We start from the raw sequence: 21,250 nt of genomic DNA, 5'->3' as shown, positions 1-21,250 counted from the left end.
AAAATGAATTATAGATTTTTTTCCGTAAATTTTTTTACTTCAAACACCATCGCACGCGCCACTGCTACGTGTGGGACTCGTCCACTACCTAGTGGACCATCTAGAAATTGGTCAACCTGACCCACTGAACCATCCAACTCGACCCGCCTTGTAACACCTTTAACCCGTATCCGACCCGAATACGAATCTGATGTGTCACATTGACTTTTAAAAACGCTTACTTTGACAAAATCTCATAAAATTTAAAACTTTTTATTAAAAGCACAATACAATAATTTACATAGATGATATCACAAAATGATTACAAAATCAATCAGAGCATTTATGATTTAAACTATAATTACATGTCAACATGATTATTACAATAAAATGACATACTGTTTAACTCACTTCTGATCTGATCACTTCAAAGGAGATGCTACCTTCCTAGACCTTAACTCTGGTCTTTCTACTTCTTGGTACCTACGTGTAAACCACTTATACGCTAACTCACAGACTTAGTAAGGCATAATAGAATATGTAACAATGAATTCATGAAATATGCACTACTATCATTCCATCGTGACATTAGAATTTGCATGTATCTACTAAACTATAACATATATGATCATGACATGCACATATGAAACTTAACTTCTTATGAGTGTTTCAATTCAATTTATCTTTGGATGCCCATGTACATTATTGAGAACATGAGGTACATGTATACACTGAGGTTTTGCACGGATGTTGTCACCATAGCTCAAATAAATTCCCACTAGGGCACTTAAAATTTGTCCCGAAGGACCACTATTTCCCGAAGGACCACTATGTCCCAAAGGACCACTTATAACCCTCGACTCTTGGCATGCCAATTATACCTATAGCTCTCATATCATATAACATGGGCTTAAATATGAATATCTGTTACATTTTCAAATCACTTCTTATATAAACAAATCACATGTACTTATATGATTATTTATCCTTTCATACATATCTTGGAATTATTCTCTTAGAGTTGCATTCATCACATATTATATCATATCAAAGCATGTATAAATTATGCGCATACTCATTATAATCATAACATATACATGTACATGAATATGAAATCATGAACTCAACTATAGGAAATAGACTTATCACAAGTCTTATTTCCATAAAATAATATATATATTAACTATGGTATGTACTCACCTTAGTCTTGCTTGATTCGAATCAATTCTAGAACTCTATCCCTATCTCTTGACCGTTCTAATTCTTTGATTGTTCCGGAACTTGCTTGAGCTCAATATCTACATGAATATAATCTAATAAATATCGAGATTTGAAATATTCGAAAAGGATTCATACTAATTTAAACTAACCAAAATACTAATATCAATTTCCCATCTTAAGTAGTATCGGTACTACAAGCACAGTACCGATACTTCTATTATAGGGTATCGATACCCCTCCTCGGTATCGATACTGAAATTAGATTCGATGTTTTTTGGTATCGATACTATTAACCTGGTATAGATACTACTATACTATGGTATCGATACCTCTACATTGGTATCGATACCTCATGAATGCCTTTATCAAATTCATGGTATCGATATTGTTCAACAAATATCGATACCCCTATACCAAATGTCCCTATTTTACTCTTGAAGTATCGGTACTGGATGAAGCAATACCGATACCCAAGCCCAGATTTTTACATTTTAAGCCCAAAAATTCACTCTTATAAACTAAAACACTTCATGTCTTAGTCCATTTCCTATTTTTAACTCAAGTACACATACTTAAATCTATTTGTACTCATCTAACACATCTTTACCTTCAAAATTCTATCTTCTATATGGAAATCAAGAATCATACCAAATTTTTAATATTTTCTAATTTCAATTCTAACACTTCATACTTATTAATTAGGTTGATAACAAGTCAATTCCAGTCTCAAACTTTATTTACTAACACTCATCCAAAATTTCACTTATTCCCCTCTTTTTTTTAATCCTTCATAACTTTCTTATCTTATAGTTTTAAGATAACTTAAGTTTTCCTTAAGCTTAAGTATCACCTAAGGATCATAAACCAAACTTAAATTCAAGGAAATTATCAGTTAACAAGAAAAATAACATTTCCAATGGCTTTTATGTGTGAAGGAATAAGAAAAAGAAGAGAACTCTAGAAACTCAATTTGCCTCTCTTCACTTCCACGTGGATTTAAATATAACCACTACTATCTTAATTATTTTCCTCACCAAATGACCAATTTGCCCTTCTATTCATTATTCTTTTTAATTCAATCATACACAATATTTCCTAAATAAGTCTCTGAACTTTTCAAATTGTCTACTTTAGTCACCAAATTCTGAAGTTTTATAATTTAGTCACTAACCCGGTATTGAGGATGTTACAAATCTCCCCCTTAAGAAAATTCGACCTCGAATTTTCATTGAGCAAAAAGATGGGGGTACTGATTCCTCATGTCCTCTTCACGCTCCCATATTGCTTCCTCTATCTTGTGATTCTTCCACAAGACTTTGACTAGTGGAATAGTCTTGTTCCTTAATTGTTTCAACTCATGAGCTAAAATTTGAACTGACTCTTCTTCATAAGTCAAGTCAGGTTGGACCTCGATCTCTTTTGGTGTCACGATATGGGAGGGATCGGATCTATACCTCTATAGCATTGAAACATGAAAGATATCATGTATTTTCTCCATTTCATGTGGCAAAGCTAATTGATATGCCACTGGTCTCACTCTCTTACCAATCTCATAGGGTCCAATGAACCTGGGACTAAGCTTCCTTTTTCTTCCAAACCTCAAGACCTTCTTCCAAATAGATACTTTTTAAAACACTTTACCTCCAATTTGATATTCTATTTCTTTCCTCTACAAATCCGCATATGATTTCTGTCTATCAACTACTGCTTTAAGATTACTATGAATCACTTGAACTTTTTCTTTCACTTTCTGAATTAACTCAGGACCAAGAACTTCTCTGTCTTTAAACTCAAACCAATTTAAAGGCGTACGACATCTCCTTCCATAAAGAGCTTCATATGGAGTCATTTTGATGCTTGACTAGTAACTATTATTGTAAGCGAATTCAGCAAGTGGCAAGTATTTTTCCCACGATCCTTTGAACTCTATTACACAAGCTCTTAACATATCCTACAGAATTTGGATAGTCCGCTCAGACTGTCCATCAGTCTGAGGATGAAATGTTGTGCTAAAGTTCAATTGAGTTCCTAAAGCTCCATGCAAAGTCTTCCAAAACCTTGATGTGAATCTAGGATCTTGATAAAAAATAATGGAAACATGTACACCGTGTAATCGTATAATCTCTCTGATATACAATTCAATATATTTATCCACGAAGAAATCAGCTCGCACCAGAATGAAATGAGCTGACTTAGTCAATCTATCTACAATCAACCATATTGAATCTCTTTTGTTCGGAGTTAAAGGCAACCCCGTCACAAAATCCATCGTTACATTCTCCCATTTCCACTGAGGAATAGACATTGGTTGTAACAGTCCTGACGGAACTTGATGCTCACCTTTGACTTACTGGTAAGTCAAACACTTGGATACAAATTCCGTAATATTCCTCTTCATTCCATGCAACCAATATCAACTCTTGAGGTCCATGGATGCATCGTCAATGGACTACAATGAGCTTCTATTAATAATTCGTTCTTTAACTCATCATCATCCGGAATCACTAATCTCCATCGGGAATACAAGTCCCCATCAGACTTGATCTCATAATCTTTTATCTCCTCATTCTTTACTTGTTGCAATTTCTTCAAACATTTTTCATCTTTGCTTTGCAATTCCTTAATTTGATCTAGCCATGATGGCTTAAAAGTCAATTCCACACATATTGCACCATCTTCATTTACTTACAATCTGGCATCTAAACCTCGCAAGGCTACAAACGTCTTTTGACTTAAGGCATCTGCTACTACATTGGTTTTTCCACCCATCTCCTCTGTCTTAAATTCAACTCTTTCTGAGTCATCAAATACTTCAAACTCTTATGATCGGTATATAAGTAGCAACGTTCACCATACAAGTAGTGACGTCAAATCTTAAGAGTGAACACTACTGCAACCATCTCTAGATCGTGTGTTGGGTGATTTTTCTCATGCGATTTTAATTGTTTTGAAGCATAAGCCACCACTTTGCCTTCTTGCATCAAATTACATCCCAAACCATTATGGGACGCATCACTATAAACCACAAAATTCTTGCTAGACTCAGGTTAAACTAACACTGGAGCTTCTGTCAAAATCTTCTTTAACATTTCAAAACTTTCTTGGCACTCCGGAGTCCAAGAAAATTTTACATCTTTCCTCATCAGCCTAGTTAAGGGTAAAAATATCATCGAAAAGTTTTTAATGAATCTTCGATAATAACCGGCTAACCCCATAAAACTTTGAACTTCCGACACATTCTTTGGAACTTTCCAGTCCAGAATGACTTTAATCTTTTGAGGATCCACTCGAATTCCTTCTGCATAAATTACATGTCCAAGGAATGTCACTTCGCTCAACCAGAATTCACATTTAGATAATTTAGCATATAACTTCTTATCTCACAAAATCTGTAAAACTATATTCAAATGCGTACTATGATCTTTTTCCGACTTCGAATACACCAATATATCATCAATAAATACCACTACGAACTGGTTCAAATATGGTTGAAATATTCTGTTCATCAGGTCCATGAAAGTAGTCGGTGCATTCATAACTCCAAATGGCATCACAATAAACTCATAGTGATCTTACCTCGTTCTAAATATCGTCTTTGGAATATCTTTCTCTTGAATCTTCAATTGATGATATCCCCTACAGTAAATTAATCTTGGAGAACACTGAAGCTCCCTTTAATTGATCAAACAAATCATCAATTCTAGGGAGGGGATATTTATTCTTGATAGTCACCTTATTAAGCTGCCTATAATCAATACAGAGATACATTGAACCATTTTTCTTCTTGACAAACAAAACTGGAACTCCCCAAGGCAATACACTTGGTCTAATGAACCCTTTGTCCAACAGTTCCTGTAATTGAATCTTTAATTTCTGCAACTCTTTTGCGTCCATTATGTATGATACCATTGCAATGGGCATTGTTCCAGGCATTAGCTCAATCTGAAATTACACCTCTCTATTTGGAGGTAAACCTGGCAACTCTGTAGGAAATATATCGGGGAACTCTCTGACTATGGGAATTTCTTCAATCCCTTTCTCCTTGGTTTTAAAATCCAACACATTAGTAATGAACCACTGACATCCCAATAGCAGTAATTTATTTGTTGACATCACTGATATTACATTTTCCAATGAATTTCATCCTTCACTAAATACAATAACTTCCACACCTTCTGAACTTAACAACGTTACTCTTTTCAGTCTACAATTAACATTAGCATGGTAATGATATAACCAATCCATTCCCAGTATCACTTCGAATTTGTCAAAAGGTAATTCCATCAGATTAGCAGGGAATTCAATTCCCTGAATTCGTATGGGACACCCTTGACACACTTTATTTACCCGAGCATTGTGCCCTAACGGATTAGTCACTATCACATTGTTACTAGTAGCTTCTAACTGAATTTTCAATTCCCTCACCAATTTATTACTAATGTAATAATAGGTAGATCCTGAATCAATCATTACTAAAACACTCTTATCATACAATTGAAAAATACATGCTATAATCTCTGGGTCATCTCGATCTTCATTGGTCTTGAGATTATACACTTGAGCAATAGAGCGTATTTCATGTTGAGTAGAGGACTTTGGCTGACTTCTTCCTCTACCTCTACCCCTTCCCCTTTGAGTCATAGAAGCAGACATCTTCGGCTGTGCAAACTCCCCGGCTATCATTGGACAGTCCCGAATAAAATGCCTGGTGTCCCCACATTTGAAGCAAGCTCCAGAAATCATTCTACAAATTCTCGGATGATTCTTTCCATAATATGAACACTGTCTAACTTGGCCTGGGTTAGATCTTCCAATTCCATATCCCAAAGACCGAGTTTATCTAGCTCTCATCGGATTCAATCCTCTGGAGGATGATGTAACTGACTCCGATCTCGCTTAAGGTCGAGAATCATCTCTGTCCCTTTTTACTGGTGCAGAACTCGAAGAAGCACCTGTTATTTTAGTCGTCTGAGCTCTTTGATCTCCAAACCTTTCATTATGAGCTCTTTCCAGAGCTTTGGCACAATTAACTACTTCTTGGAATAAGGACAGATTCAACACAATCAACACCTCTTTCAACCGAGGACGAAATCCCTCCACGAACCATTCACAAGCATCATTTTCTGTCAGAATAAGTTCGGTAGCAAAGCGACTCAACTTGTTGAATTCACACTCATATTCATACACTGTGCGATTTCATTGCTTCAGATTCATAAACTCTTGCTTTATCTGTCTGATGAATTGATCTCCTATATATTTATGCTTGAATTTCTCCAAAATAAGGACCAAGTTACTTGATCACTAGTCATCCTCAGTGTAACATTGGTCCACCAAATTCTCGTTTTCCCTCGGATCAAGGAGACTACTCCATCCAACTTCTTCGGATCAGAACAATGAAGTCCCTCAAGCATGATTTTCAAATCATTAAGCCAAAGGTCCGCAGCAACAGGACATTCTTCGGCTTCACCTCTAAATTCTGGATCTCCTAAACCCTTCAACTCTTTCGTAACATTCATTCTCTAAGTTGAAGAGACATGAGGTTGGAAACGCGCCAATACAGCGTCCAACGTCCAGAAGAAAATATCTTGATCACTCACAGGAACTCCAGAAGGTGTATGTTCTTCACCTTGCTTGGCTAGGGCAGGTGAATTACCACTCTCAGCGGGCCTATCTTCTCCCACTTCACTTCGAGAACTATCATGTCCAGACATCTAATAAGACATAATCATATCATTCTATTAGCAAACAACATACTCATTATTCTATCAGATCAAAAGTTCCCACTATTTTGTTGGCATGTATACATTTAAAATATTATAAACTTCAATTTATGCCTAGAACCGGCTAAACCTTAGCTCTGATATCATTAAATGTAACACCCCCAACCCGTATCTGACCCGGATACAAATCTGAGGTGTCACATTTACTTTTCAAAACGCTTACTTTGACAAAATCTCATAAAATTTAAAACTTTTTATTAAAATCACAATACAATAATTTACATAGATGATATCCCAAAATGATTACATAATCGATCAGAGCATTTATGATTTAAACTGTAATTACATGCCAACATGATTATTATAACAAAATGACATATTGTTTAATTCATTTTTGATCTGATCACTTCAAAGGAAATTATGTCTTCCTAGACCTTAACTCTGGTATTACTGCTTCTTGGTATCTACGTGTAAACCACTTACACGCTAAGTCAAAGGCTTAGTGAGGCATAATAGAATATGCAACAATGAATTCATAAAATATGCACTACTATCATTCCATCGTGACATTACAATTTGCATATATCTACTAAACTATAACATATATGATCATGACATGTACATATGAAACTTAACTTCTTATAAGAGTTTCAATTCAATTTATCTTTGGATGCCCATGTACATTATTGAGAACAAGAGGTACATGAGTATACTGAGGTTGTGCACGGATGCTGTCACCACAGCTCGAATAAATTCCCACTGGGGCACTTAAAATTTGTCCCGAATGACCACTTATAACCCTCAACTCTTGGCATGCCAATTATACCTACAGTTCTCATATCATATAACATGGGCTTAAATATGAATACCTGTTACATTTTCAAATCATTTCTTATATAAACAAATCACATGTACGCATATGATTATTTATCATTTCATACATAACTTGGAATTATTCTCTTATAGTTGCATTCATCACATATTATATCATATCAAAGCATTTATAAAATATGCACATACTCTTTATAATCATAACATATGCATGTACATGAATATGAAATCATGAATTTAACTATAGGAAATAGACTTATCACAAGTCATATTTCCATAAAACAATATCTATACTAACTATGGTAAACACTCACCTTAGTCTTGCTTGATTCGAATCAATTCTAGAACTCTATCCCTCTCTCTTGACCGTTTTAATTCTTCGATTGTTCTGGAACTTGCTTAAGCTTAATATCTACACGAATATAATCTAATGGATATCGGGATTTGAAATATTTGAAAAGGATTCATACTAATTTAAACTAACCAAAATACTAATATCATTTTCCCAACTTAAGTAGTATCGGTACTACAAGCACAATATAATACTTCTATTATAGGGTACCGATACCCCTCCTCGATATCGATACCGAAATTAGATTCGATGTTTTTCGGTATCGATACCCTTAACCTGGTATCGATACTACTATACTATGGTACCGATACCTCCACATTGGTATCGATACCTCATGAATGCCTTTATCAAATTCGGACTTATGGTGTCGATTCTGTTCAACCAGTATCGATACCCTTATACCAAATATCCCTATTTTACTCTTGAATTATCGGTACTGGATGAAGCAGTACCGATACCCAATCCCATATTTTTACATTTTAAGCCCGAAAATTCACTCTTATCAAATCAAACCCTTCATGTCTTAGTCCCTTTCCTATTCTTAACTCAAGTACACAAACTTAAATCCATTTGTACTCATCTAACACATCTTTTCCTTCGAAATTCTATCATCTATATGGAAATCAAGAATCATACCAAATTTTTAACATGTTATAATTCCAATTCTAACACTTCATACTTCTTAATTAGGTTGATGACAAGTCAATTCCAGTCTCAAACTTTATTTAATAACACTCTTTCAAAATTTCACTTATTCCCCTCTTTTCTTTAATCATTCATAACTTCCTTATCTTATAATTTTAAGATAACTTATCGCCTAAGGATCATAAACCAAACTTAAATTCAAGGAATAATCAGCTAACAAGAAAACTCACATTTCTAATGGCTTTCACGTATAAAGGAAGAAGAAAAAGAAGAGAACTCTGGAAACTCACTTTGCCTCTCTTCACTTCCACATGGGTTTAAATAAAACCACTACTATCTTAATTATTTTCCTCACTAAATGACCATTTTACCCTTCCATTCATCCTTCTTTTTAATTCAATCCTACACAATATTCCCATATAAGTCCCTAAACTTTTCAAATTATCTACTTTAGTCACCAAATTCTGAAGTTTTACAATTTAGTCAATAACTCGGTATTGAGAATGTTACACGCTTAACCATTCGACCTATTTCCCTTTGGCCAAAACTCGTTTGACCCAATTCCTTTCGGCCCAATCTAACTCAACAAGATCGGCCCAACCAAATCTAACCGAACCAGTCTAATCGAATCGATCTAGTTGAGTCGAGCCATCGTTGTTGACTATTGACCGATATTGACTTTTTCAAAAACCTAACTCTTGATATTTTTTAATGAATTGAGTCTAATTTTATGGCCCGTTTCACCAAATTCTGACCTAAAAGCCCCAAAATAAGCTCGTTAATATGAAAATGCTTAGTATTTTTTTATCATTTTTGCATGATTACTTGGGCATTGAATATAGTATTGATTTGAGATTATATTTTTATGAATGTACTCACGTTTTCCCTGATCAAGGGTCGACTAGGTTCGGTGCTTTCCGTTCAACATATTTGTATGATTCACGTTCTTCAAAAACTACTCTGATTTTGTTAATTTTAAGTACATTTTATTATTTATTATATTAGGATTTTGATACAGTTCTTTCGATTCGTAGGATCTAGCACTGTCGTTGACCGTGATAGGTAGTCTCGGCAGTAGGTTACCTTACCTAGACTTCTTAGACTGATACACGTGTGTTCCTAATGGTGTTACAATACTTGGGTATTGAATATAATATTGATTTGGGATTATATTCTTATGAAGGTCTTCACGTTTCTCCTGACTGAGGGTTGACTAGATTCAGTGCTCTCCATTCAGCAGATTCGTATGATTTACATTCTTCAAGAGCTACTCGTAGGTTTCTTTAAATTGTTTAAGTATAATTTATTATTTATTATATTAGGATTTTGATATAGTTCTTCCGATTCGTATGATCTAACAATGTCGTGACTGTGATAGGCAGTCACAGTGCTAGGCTAACCTACCAGACTTCTCAGATCAATATATGTGTGTTCATAATGGTGTTACAATACTGTTTTGAATCACCTCTCTGAATTGTTTTGGAATTATTATGATATTAAATTTTTTGATTTCATGATATCTTATTTATCATATGCATTGGGTTGATATTTGATTTACTGTATACATTTGTATTTGATTTTGAAATATGGAGTGTTTTCATGTTTTAATGAATTAAACTATTGTTTTCACTCAAATACATGTATATCTACTGTCATTGGGGGTATGATTGAGGAAGTATCTCAGACTTAGTTTATGACTTGTATGCTCTTACCGTAGGTTCCTCTGTTTTGTGCACAAGGTAAATCCTTACCGTAGGTCCTTATGATATAAGGTCCTCACTGAGTGTACATGTGGGTGTATGGTTAAGGGGAACCTACACATTCTAGTGTTCGGATGAGGGTAGTGTTCATGTTTTAAAAGCATATTTTATAAATTAATATTTATCGAAGTATTTATCTAAATGTTTTATACAATGTAAAGAGCACACTGGGCTTTTTAGCTCGCTCTTTAATTTTTAACTTTTCAGATATTATCAGACAATTGGCTAGCATACTTGATATTAGGAGGATCGATCGTTCTCCTTTTTGTACACACTGTATATTTATGTTACATTTTTGATACACTGGTTTTTACTATTGTATTTATGTATCTATATTATTGGTATTTTATTCTGGATATTTTTTATATAGATTTTCAATGTTGGTAAATGTATATATTTACTGTATAAATTTATCGTTGGATATTTCCGTAATTTTACCGTTATATATATTTTATTCATTGAAATAGATTTCAACTACGTTTTGAATATGAAAATAACTTTTGAATAGACATGTGAGTTCCTAAATTTGATAATAACTTCTAGGTCGGGTCTGGTTACAAATCATCTTTTAGGATTTGACATCTTTGGAACATAGAATCAAATTATCAAAAGAACTTGGTATCTTCGAATACAAACAAGCAATTCATCTTTACATTATACAACATCCTCAACTACGAAATAGTGAAATTATTTTTCTAAATTTGACATCACTGGATACAAAATACAAAAGAGCGTATCAAGAACATAATTTGGCATCCTATAATACAAAGAAGCAAATTGTAACACTCTTTACCCTAACGAAAAGACAAACCTGAAATAAAGATGTTACCTTAGATTACCGAAATAATCTCACAATTCACAAAATCAGAAAATACTACATACTCAAAAGTTTTAACAAATGTACAATATATTTAAAACATAAAATTACAAAAACGTATCTCCTTATTTAAAAACAAAAATACATAAGGAAAATAAATTATTAACAACAAAATTGACAAAGGCACTGATAATTTGGCTAAAATGTTTTGAAATAATGTAGGCTAAACTCCTATATCATAATTTTGTTATCAGACAATAATTGCTGAATATTGAGATGCATTTGTTTCTAACTTTGATGAAGGTGTTGTCACTCTCAATCGAGGTTGCTCATATTCCTTATTTTGTTGTGATTTTTGAATGAGCTATCTTTTATAACAAAGGGACAAAATTTGTATTATGGAAGAAGATGAATCGGAAAAGTGACCTCATGATATGTAAATTAATTTTGTATTAAAACTTTATATGTGTAATTAAATTAAAAAATAATATTTTATGTATATAATTATAATAAAAATGTTTTTATACAAATTTGAGATTTATCTCATTTCTAATTAAGATTAATGTCACAAATGTTAGCACTCCATGCCCTTAACTTTGTTTTTGGTCAAGTCAAGATCTCATTGCTTAAATTTGTATTTACATTTTCCCCCATAAAAGTGTATCAAGTCAGTTTTTTATTCTTGCCCGAACGTTAGTTAAAAATGACAAAAACATAAAAATATATTTTTGTTCGTTAGTATAACCTGCTTGTACTTGGTATAATAATATTAAATGCGATAAACATTTTAAATAGTTGTTTATTAAGAGAGAGGGAGCTTTGTCACGTGACCATGTGCAGCCGCCTAAATAAAATAAAAATAATAGCTGAAAAAAATAAAATGCAAAAAACACTAAATATAAGGCTGTCCCCCATGGCAACGCCCGCCCAATAACCCAAATAAAATTAATTAGGAAAGACACTGTAACTGTCCATCGGTATTTGTCGTCACAAGTCACGTGACTTTAATGACCATGTTTATTATGTCGAATGAACATCATAAATGTATGCATGCGTGTCATATGTACGTATGCATGTATGTTGACTGCAAATAAAAGATAGATATAAGGGCGCAAGGGAAGATGAGTGGAGTAAAGAGAGGTAGCTTCGTTTTCCCGCCAAATGAGGGTGACGTGGAGCCCGCCGCCTATCCTGTCCCGCCAAAAAAAAAAGCATAGCCATTTACAAAGTCCAAGATCGGACGACGCGAGGGAGAATGAGTGACACGTGATGGAAATCTGTAGGGGTTGTGTACTTGGTCGATGATGACAAGGATTATTATTTACTAACAAACACAGCCTCTTTTTTTTTTATTAATTTGAGATTAGAAGTGGATACAATTAGACTAACTTAAAAAATTAAAAAAATGATTTTAAATTATTTGAGTTAATTTAAATTATAAATTCAGTATTCGTGTTTGATTCGAGTTAAAATTTTGAATTTTTGAGTTACTAAAAAAACTAAAAAATGATTAAGTATTTTGAGAGTTTTAATTTCATTATTTCTTCAATTTATCTTTTATTTTAAGTCTATTTTTTACTAAATTTAAACACATGTTTCTAAACCATAATATAATATATGTGTACTTTCAATCCCTCTTTTTTATAATAATTTTTTATTTTCAATTCAGTCTTCAATTTTTCATAATCTACTTATATCTTCAATTTATCATTTATTTTTAGTCCGATTTTTATTAAATTTGAGCAATATACTCCTAAACCACATTAGAATACATAAAACTTTCAATTCTTCTTTTTGATAATAAATTTTTTATTTTTTAATTTAGTCTTTCGATATTTCATAATATCTTTATTCCTTCAATTTGTAATTTGTTTTAAGTATTTTTTTACCAAATTTAAACCACATGCTCATATACCACAATAGAATATATATGTAACTTAAATTGTTATTTTTTACTAAAGTTGTACTCTCTTTTTTATTTAATCACTTAAATTTGTATTTTACTCAATTTAATCTTTTGATTACAATTATTTGCAAATTATTTATTCTCATCACTTCTTTGACTCATTTATACTCTCATTAATATTTTACTCTCAAAATATTTTCTTTAAAATATAATATTATGAATATATTTTATAATTTTAGATTATATTCGATATATTAAATAACATTTTAATATAACATTATAATATGAAAGAATATAATATATATTATGGTTAGATAAAGTCAAAGAAATGAAACAAATCATTATTCCAATTAAATTAATCAACTTGAGTTCGTTCGTTCCAAACAAAAGGAAGATGGGGAGAAGTGTTCTCAGTAAGAAGGGGTCGGAGGAGGGGTCACAACAAAAGCAAAGCAAAGGAAGATAAGTAAAGAGTGGTGGAAAGTATTGAAACTAAAGAAGAGAGATCTTTAGAATAAAATAAACAATCAGATTAAGCAAAAAAAAATGATAAGAACATATAGATGAAATACTAAGTCTCAACCTTTTCATACCGCAATTTTATCAATTAAAGAATTGAAACAAATCGATATTAATTACACAAGAATTAAAGAATAACATTAATCATCGTCATTAATTGCATTGAAACAGCCAAAGCACCGACTGTTACTTCAATAAGGAAATTGCGTAAATCCAGCTGTTTCAAAATTAGCAATAAGTGAAACGGCAGCTGAGATAAAATAGGGTAAAAATATTATGAAAGTGCATGATAAGATTGAAGAGAATGTAGGCCTTTAGACATTGGGGCCAGTCTAACCTAATGGATTTTATATAGTTTATCAAGCTAATTAGATCAACACTAAAGTTTGATCCAATATCAACCAGATATGCTTAACAAAATAAAAAAAAAATCGTTAGCTTAACAATGTGCTTTGCTTACGAAAAGCGTACAACTGTGCCTTGCGCCTAGGCTCAAAAGATTTTATTTCGTCTTGGTGCGCTTTTAAAAATCAAATGACTCGACGGAATGCTCACCCCTATTTGAGATAATTTGGCTGAAACTTCAAATTCCTTTCCAATATGATTTTTACTAAGTTTTCTTCGCTTTTTTTATTTTTAAATTTTTATTTTGGTTGAATTGTTCGGATGCGGAACTGATGACGTGGCTTCTTGGGACTTTTCCTTTTTTTCTCTCTCTCTGGGAAACAGCAGACAATTGGACCCTCGCAGTTTTCTCTGAAAGCTGCGATTACCATCTCAAATATCTTAATTAATATAAAAATAAGTATTTAAATTATATTCAAAATTAATTTTGTATGTTTAAAATTTTCTTCGTTAAGAATATATATAGTATCACGTTTCTCTACTATATTTTTAAATGTATATTATTAAAAATATACTTTTCAACAATTTATATATTTTTAAAAAATTTAAAAAATATATATATAAATGTAACACGTGACATTTAACGAGTTTTTTAATAGTAGACACCTAAAAGTGTAACGAAAAAAATATTATATACTTAATTTTAACTAAAAGCTTTTAAACACAAAAATATTAACTTAACATATCATTTGAACACTTATTTTTTACATTAAATCCAAATACTAGCACAAACCAAATGTCATATGTGTTAAAAGGAATTGTTGTTATTCCTTGAAGATCTGAGTTCGAGCACTATAAATGTCAGTGGTGTGAGTGTATAAAATGATTATAAAATAGCATCTGTTCAAAATCTTTCTTAATCGTTGTCAATGCACACTCATTGTATAAACACAGCTGATAAAATTCATAATCTTAATGAATAACAACTCTACTTTCAACCACAGAAAATCATTTGATGAATTCTCATTCACTAAGTTAGCCCTTACTATCATTGTTGTCTCAAATATTATTATAATACACTAAACAAAATACAAATATATATATATATATATATATTATGTTCCCAAGCATTCCGAGGCTTTTTTATGTATCGATCATCATTTCAACTTCGAGTATAAAAAACATGGGAAACATGTTATACACAAAAACTTGATGGGAACATGGTTATGAAACCTTTAATGCTCTTAATGAAAATGACGATGTTTAAGATATGGATAGATACTGTTAAAATCTGACATAACATTTTATTGAGAAAAATGACTCGACATAATCTACTTTCCCTTGTACAGTTTAACGACCATTAAAGTATAATAAATTATACATGAAGTTAAACCCAAAGGTTATTATTTACCATGTTTATCAAATTTTTATAATTTAAATCAAACATCTTGCTTGTAATTTAAAAAAAAAAACCTATAATTATTTGTTTGATATAATTTAATGGTATTTATATAGTTGTTATACCTGCAACTTCATGGAAGAGAAAATAACCTATATCAGTTAGGATGATTAAATCACATTAACTGTTATCCTCCAACCTGGATCCCATGCTCACAACTTGTATCTAGAAAACAAAACACAATTAATCGGTACTTATTAACATTTAATACGTTACATCAAAATTTTTATTAAAAAAATTAATTGGATTTATTGTGGCTTTAATCCATGCTGTTTGTTGGTGTATTGATTAAGGGTAAATGTGTTATAAATTCAGGCATAAATGTATAGATATAAATATTTATAAAGTGAATAAAACGTGTTGTAATAACTATAACTACCAGCAAAAAAATAAATATTTACAATTTTTTACTTGTTCATTATCTAAAAAATATCATTTTAAAAATTTTAAAAGAAATAAATCATTCAAAAAATGCAATAAAATTACTGATATTTTCTCAACATTATCAGTATAGTAAATATTCATTCGGTTAGTTTTGAAATTTATCAATTTTTTTATTATAAATTAGAATGATTTGATTATATATATATATTTTTAAACTATTTATTTGATTAGATAAAATAATTATAAGATAATATATGTGTAAATAAATTTTAATTATCTAAGAATAAATATTTATAGGTTACGTGTTCAAATATAAAACCTTTAAAATATTAACTATTTTTTAAATTATTAAAATCAATAACTTTTAATTTTATTTAAAATTATAAAATAATATTAATATGATAAATCGCGGCGCTTCGTTTTATACCAAAATAAAGCATTTCTATATCCAAGCTAATACTTCCCGCGTGTACTCAACACGCCATCAGCCAGTCCAATCTCAAGGTGCCAAAGTTAAAATGCTCGTCGATGCGAGCGTGGACATAATCGCGAGTGAAAAGTGTTAATTAGAAAACTTAGTACAAATAATTTTTTTTTTTAAAAAGGCAGTGAAAACAGGATTCGCATGAGATGGTAAGATTGGTAATGGAGTTGTCATGGCTCATGGCATTAAAGGGGATATGCATGACAGCTCATTTATTTATTTCCATAAATAAATAAATAAAATTAGTTTTTTCCCTTTTTAATTAGATCAATAATAGTATATAAATGATGGTTTTAGACTGCTCGGAGTGGTAAAAAGGTGAATGGCCTTAGAAGAAAAAACAGAGCAGTCGAAGAAGAAGAAAAAGAGAAAGCGACGTTTAAATTTGAATAAGAAAATCCAGTATCAGTCTACGCCTACACCCACTACAGAGGGAAGGTAATGGAAAATATGGAAAATGTTAATATACATTTTATCTGACTTCTTTTTATGGAAATGGAAACAAAAATTGTTTTTTTATAAAAAATATTTAATCTATTTATTGAGATTTGTGCCTTGCGTTAAAACCTCGATGGTCGGTCATAATTTTTACACTGTTTTTCACTCTGGTGTTTTCTCCTTGCCTTGTGGTCTATATTACTGTTGGTAGCAAAGTCATAAGCGGTTGTTTTGGCAGGGTTTTTGTTAGCTTACAGATAGAGAAATCATAGCCATAGATTTCTAATCCCTTTTCTTATCTTTTTCCTTCTTAGATCTAGCAGTATCTAAAACCCTGATTTTGTTTTGGTTTCTCTTTGAGAAGGTAAAAAGAGAGAGAAGAGGGTATTTTTTGTGAGCGTCTTTCTTTTTCTCTCTTCGGTGTGGTTTCCGTTGCGGTTGCGAAGAGCGCTAAAGGAAGGCTGATTAGTGGATTTATGTCGGCTGAGTTTGATTTGGCTTTGATTGGGGCTCAGTTGCAGCTCTGTTTCTCTTCTTCAACAAATATTGTCTCTGCTCGTGTCTTCTTTACTGCTTTGTTGACTGTTTCTTGCATGATTCTCTGCTTCTTTAGGCAGAGACTGAATCCCGTGTTCCCGGCTGTTTCGATGCGTTTGAGACCAAAAAAGTACGTCAAAACACATAAACCCATGCTCTAGATTTTCAATCTGAATATGTGTTTTTGTGTTTTTTTTTCTTCTGTGTTTTGATGTCAGAATGTTCTTTTATTGTTTTCAGGACTTGTTCCGGTGTTGAGTGTTTTGGTGGTTTCCAAATAAAACAACGATTTTTCTATTTTTTCTTGTATCTTAGAGGGGCCGATACTTGATATTGCTTTGATTTTCTGAGAGAAATTTTATTCACACTTATTTATTGTACCTTGATTTTGTTTTCATAGTCACCACAGCTTTCCAGGTGTTTTTTTTGGGGGGAGGGTTAAAAGAGTTTTTTCCCCGAAAAATGTTAGACCACCGAAAACAAACCATGAAACGAAGAAAAATCTGCAAAAAGAGCAAGAAAACCGAATCAATAATGACTGAAGAAGCCCAAATGACTAGAAAAGTTCGGGTCATCTTTCATGATCCTTACGCCACTGATTCGTCTTCGAGCGAAGATGAAACCGTCCCTACAAGGGCCCCTAGGGGAAGAAGATTTGTTCGTGAGATTAGGGTTCCCGTTTTAGTGTTGTCTACTGTGGTTAAACCCCTTGAATCTGAGACGTCTTCTCAAGACAGTAACACTAAATCTCCGATTAGCAGGAAAAGGGTTTTGAGTAAAACCCTCGGAGATAACAAATCTCCTTTGTTGAAGGCTAAAAAACCTGTTGGTGTTCGTCAAAGAAAGTGGGGCAAATGGGCTGCTGAAATCCGGCATCCTTTGAAGAAAACCAGGATTTGGTTGGGTACTTACGACACTCTTGAAGAAGCTGCCAAAGCTTACAATGCTAAAAAGCTCGAATTCGTGGCTCTGGCTGTGGCTGCTGCTGCTGCTGCTTTATCTGAGAAAACCAATGACCTTTCATGCTCTGCAGCTGCTTCAATGGAGTCTGAGAGCCTTTTATCGCACACTTCCCCATCGGTGCAGGAAGCAGATACATCTGCGTCAGTTTTGGTCTCGAAAAACAACAATGATGATTGCATTGATGCCAACACAGAAGTGTTCAATGCCAACTTTGACGATATACCTATACCCGACCTTGGTTTCATCAATGATCCTTTACTGCCTGGTTCCGTTGGCCAAGAACTCAACATAGATGATGATGGCGGTGACTATCTGTTCGTCAATGATTTTGGTATGATGTTGGAGGATTATTGCAGTATTGAAGACCTGAGTATTTGTGTTGTTGGTACTGACGAACCTAGTGAGTTACCTGATTGCGATTTCGGCACCGATTTCCTTTTTGATGAAGTTTCCGCCCCCCTCAACATAGCTTGCCCATAAGTTTTGTACTTGGTAAAAGTTTAGTATTTTAAGCGTGCTTGTTTATTACTAGTTTCAAGCAGTTAATTCAGGGACTCACCAAAATGAGTTCTTAGTTTTGAGAGTGAGTGAGTTTGAAATACGTGTTTGTTGAGCTGAAAGTGAAATTTATGAGCCCGAGTCATATCGTTCCCTTAGGTTTTCTTGTGCTGTAGAGCCGTCCTAAGGTAAAGTGCTTGATCTTTCAGGCACCATTGATACTGTTTTTTTGCTCATTATTACATGTTTTAAGATTTGTTATAATTTAATATGATAATTGAAGTTCCATGAAACTGCCTGTAGAAATAAACAAAGCTTGAAGAATAATATATATTCTGATATAATTGTGGTTGAAAGTTACATTTACCTATTGCTTTGATTCTAAGAAAACTGCATGATTCTGGAATGGTGGAAATTTTGTGTTGACATTTTAAGGTAATAATGGTAGTTTTCAAAGTGTTTTTAATTTTAAAGATATAATAATGATCTGTAAAATTCAAGTTCATTCGTGTTGAAAAACATTTTCTTTAAATGGAATTATATCAAGAAAATTGAATATGGTAATTGGTTTTCTTTTCAACTTTAAATTAAATAATAGACTGACGGTTGTGAGTTTGTTAATATATCGAATCGCAATCATAGTGGCACTCGAATATTATAAACAAATAAACCCTTGATAACGATCAAGAAAATAATATAGATACTCGATATTGTACTTATAACACTCAAATCTCAAGTTAATAATTTTAAGTTAATCCGAGTGAGTTTTAGATAAAGTCATGTACCCAATAAGAAGTTTTGGGTTAAGTTGAGCTCGTTTTGGTTTGGGTTGGAGCCCACTTAACCTTGAAAAAAAGGGGAATTTTTGTTTTGAGAACAAAAGAAGAGGGACTTGGAAAGCAAGTAACCCTTTGTTGATTCAAAGTTGAATTCTATTTATTTGGCTTATGTTACTCGTTGGGAAGAGATGTCTTTTTGCCTTTTTCTCCATTCTTTCTTTCTTTCTCATTTTCCTTGTATCGGTGCTTCAAAGGTGGAAACTTGGTTGTGCTGTGAGTTTAGACGATTTAAAGGGTAAGGGTTACAAACTTCATTTCTTGAGCTTTGGTTTGAGTCATTAATCTCTAAGGTTTGCCTTGGTGCCCTTAGTGTGGGTTTAGAAGGGTTTTAGAAAACTTGGTGGAACCAACCCATTTTAGAGTGGATTTATACTTTATGATGTTTTTTTTATCTTATTCTTGAGTTTAGGATTAGTAAACAATTTATTGTTCTTTGACTAGTGAAAAAGGTTGGAGAAATCTCCAAAGGTAAGGGCAAAGAGAATCTTGTTGGGTGAGTTTGGAGTAACTTCATGCAACTTTGGAGAAAGGAAATGCACTTCTAACCCTTCTATACCATTTGTAGATCATTCTATGCATGTGCTTTCTTTTTCAATTGAGGAAACTCAAACTTAATATGCCCCAGATTTCTTGCATTCATAATAAATGATGGGGTTATTCTCTTTAGATTCACTCTTGAAGCCCCATTTTCTTTGAAATCTTCTTCCTTTGTTGGACTTCATGAATCTTCTAAATCTTTTGGCAAACATTGTCATTTTCTCATCATCATCTTCACTAGAATAACCCTCTTCCTTGGTGGACTTGAGAATAATTCCAACTTTCTTTTTCTCCACCTTCTTCTTCTTTTCCTATTTCTTTTTCTTTTGGAGTTTCACCTCGTGAGTAAGTAATGATCTGATAAGTTCTTTAAGGGTGTACAACACTAAATCTTTGGCCTCTTCGATTGTGGTTGCTTTGCCTTCCCAAGATGTAGGCAAAAGAAGCAAGTATCTTCCTTACCACTTCTTCATTGGGATAGACCTTCCCAAAATTCTTTAAATCGTTGATGATGGCGGTAAAGTGATACGACATGGTTTTAATGTCTTCATCATCCTTCATTTTGAAATTCTCATAATTGAGAGTGAGAATTCTAATCTTCGATTTTTTTCACTTGAGTTGTACCCTCATGTGTGATTTCAAGCTTGTCTCATATTTCTTTTGCATTTGAGCATGAAGAAACCTTGCTATATTCATCGGGGCCTAATGCATAAAATATGATGTGCATGACATTGGCATTGAGTTTAACGAGTCTTCGATCTTTATGGTCCATTCCAACTTGACCTTTGGTAGCACAAGCTCTCCTTGCATCTTGGAAGAAATAAATGCTCTCTCGGTAATTGCTGAACTATATTTTGATATAACAATTTAAGGCAAAATGTTTCTGGACTTGAATTGAATTTATTCAAAGTTTTCAAAAATAATTTAAAGTCCTTAAAAGTGGAATTGAGCACAAAACGTTTTTCTGGACAAGTAGTACCATATTGTTCATATGGTACCGATACCAAAGGTAAGGG

General features: G+C 32.8%; 1 protein-coding gene across 1 annotated transcript; it reads left to right on the top strand.

The window, feature by feature from the left end:
* The first annotated feature begins 17,089 nt into the window (after positions 1 to 17,089).
* Positions 17,090 to 19,126, top strand: LOC120122091 (ethylene-responsive transcription factor ERF118-like). The gene is made up of 2 exons (XM_039141333.1): positions 17,090 to 17,527; positions 17,638 to 19,126. The coding sequence occupies exon 2, from the start codon at positions 17,860 to 17,862 to the stop codon at positions 18,838 to 18,840; it is 981 nt and encodes a 326-aa protein (XP_038997264.1). The 5' UTR covers positions 17,090 to 17,527; positions 17,638 to 17,859; the 3' UTR covers positions 18,841 to 19,126.
* The last annotated feature ends 2,124 nt before the right edge of the window (positions 19,127 to 21,250 follow it).

This window comes from Hibiscus syriacus, unplaced genomic scaffold, assembly GCF_006381635.1.
Source record: "Hibiscus syriacus cultivar Baekdansim isolate YM2019G1 unplaced genomic scaffold, ASM638163v2 tig00110384_pilon, whole genome shotgun sequence".
Classification (NCBI taxonomy): Eukaryota; Viridiplantae; Streptophyta; class Magnoliopsida; order Malvales; family Malvaceae; genus Hibiscus; species Hibiscus syriacus.
This window is presented reverse-complemented; position numbering and strand designations above follow the sequence as displayed.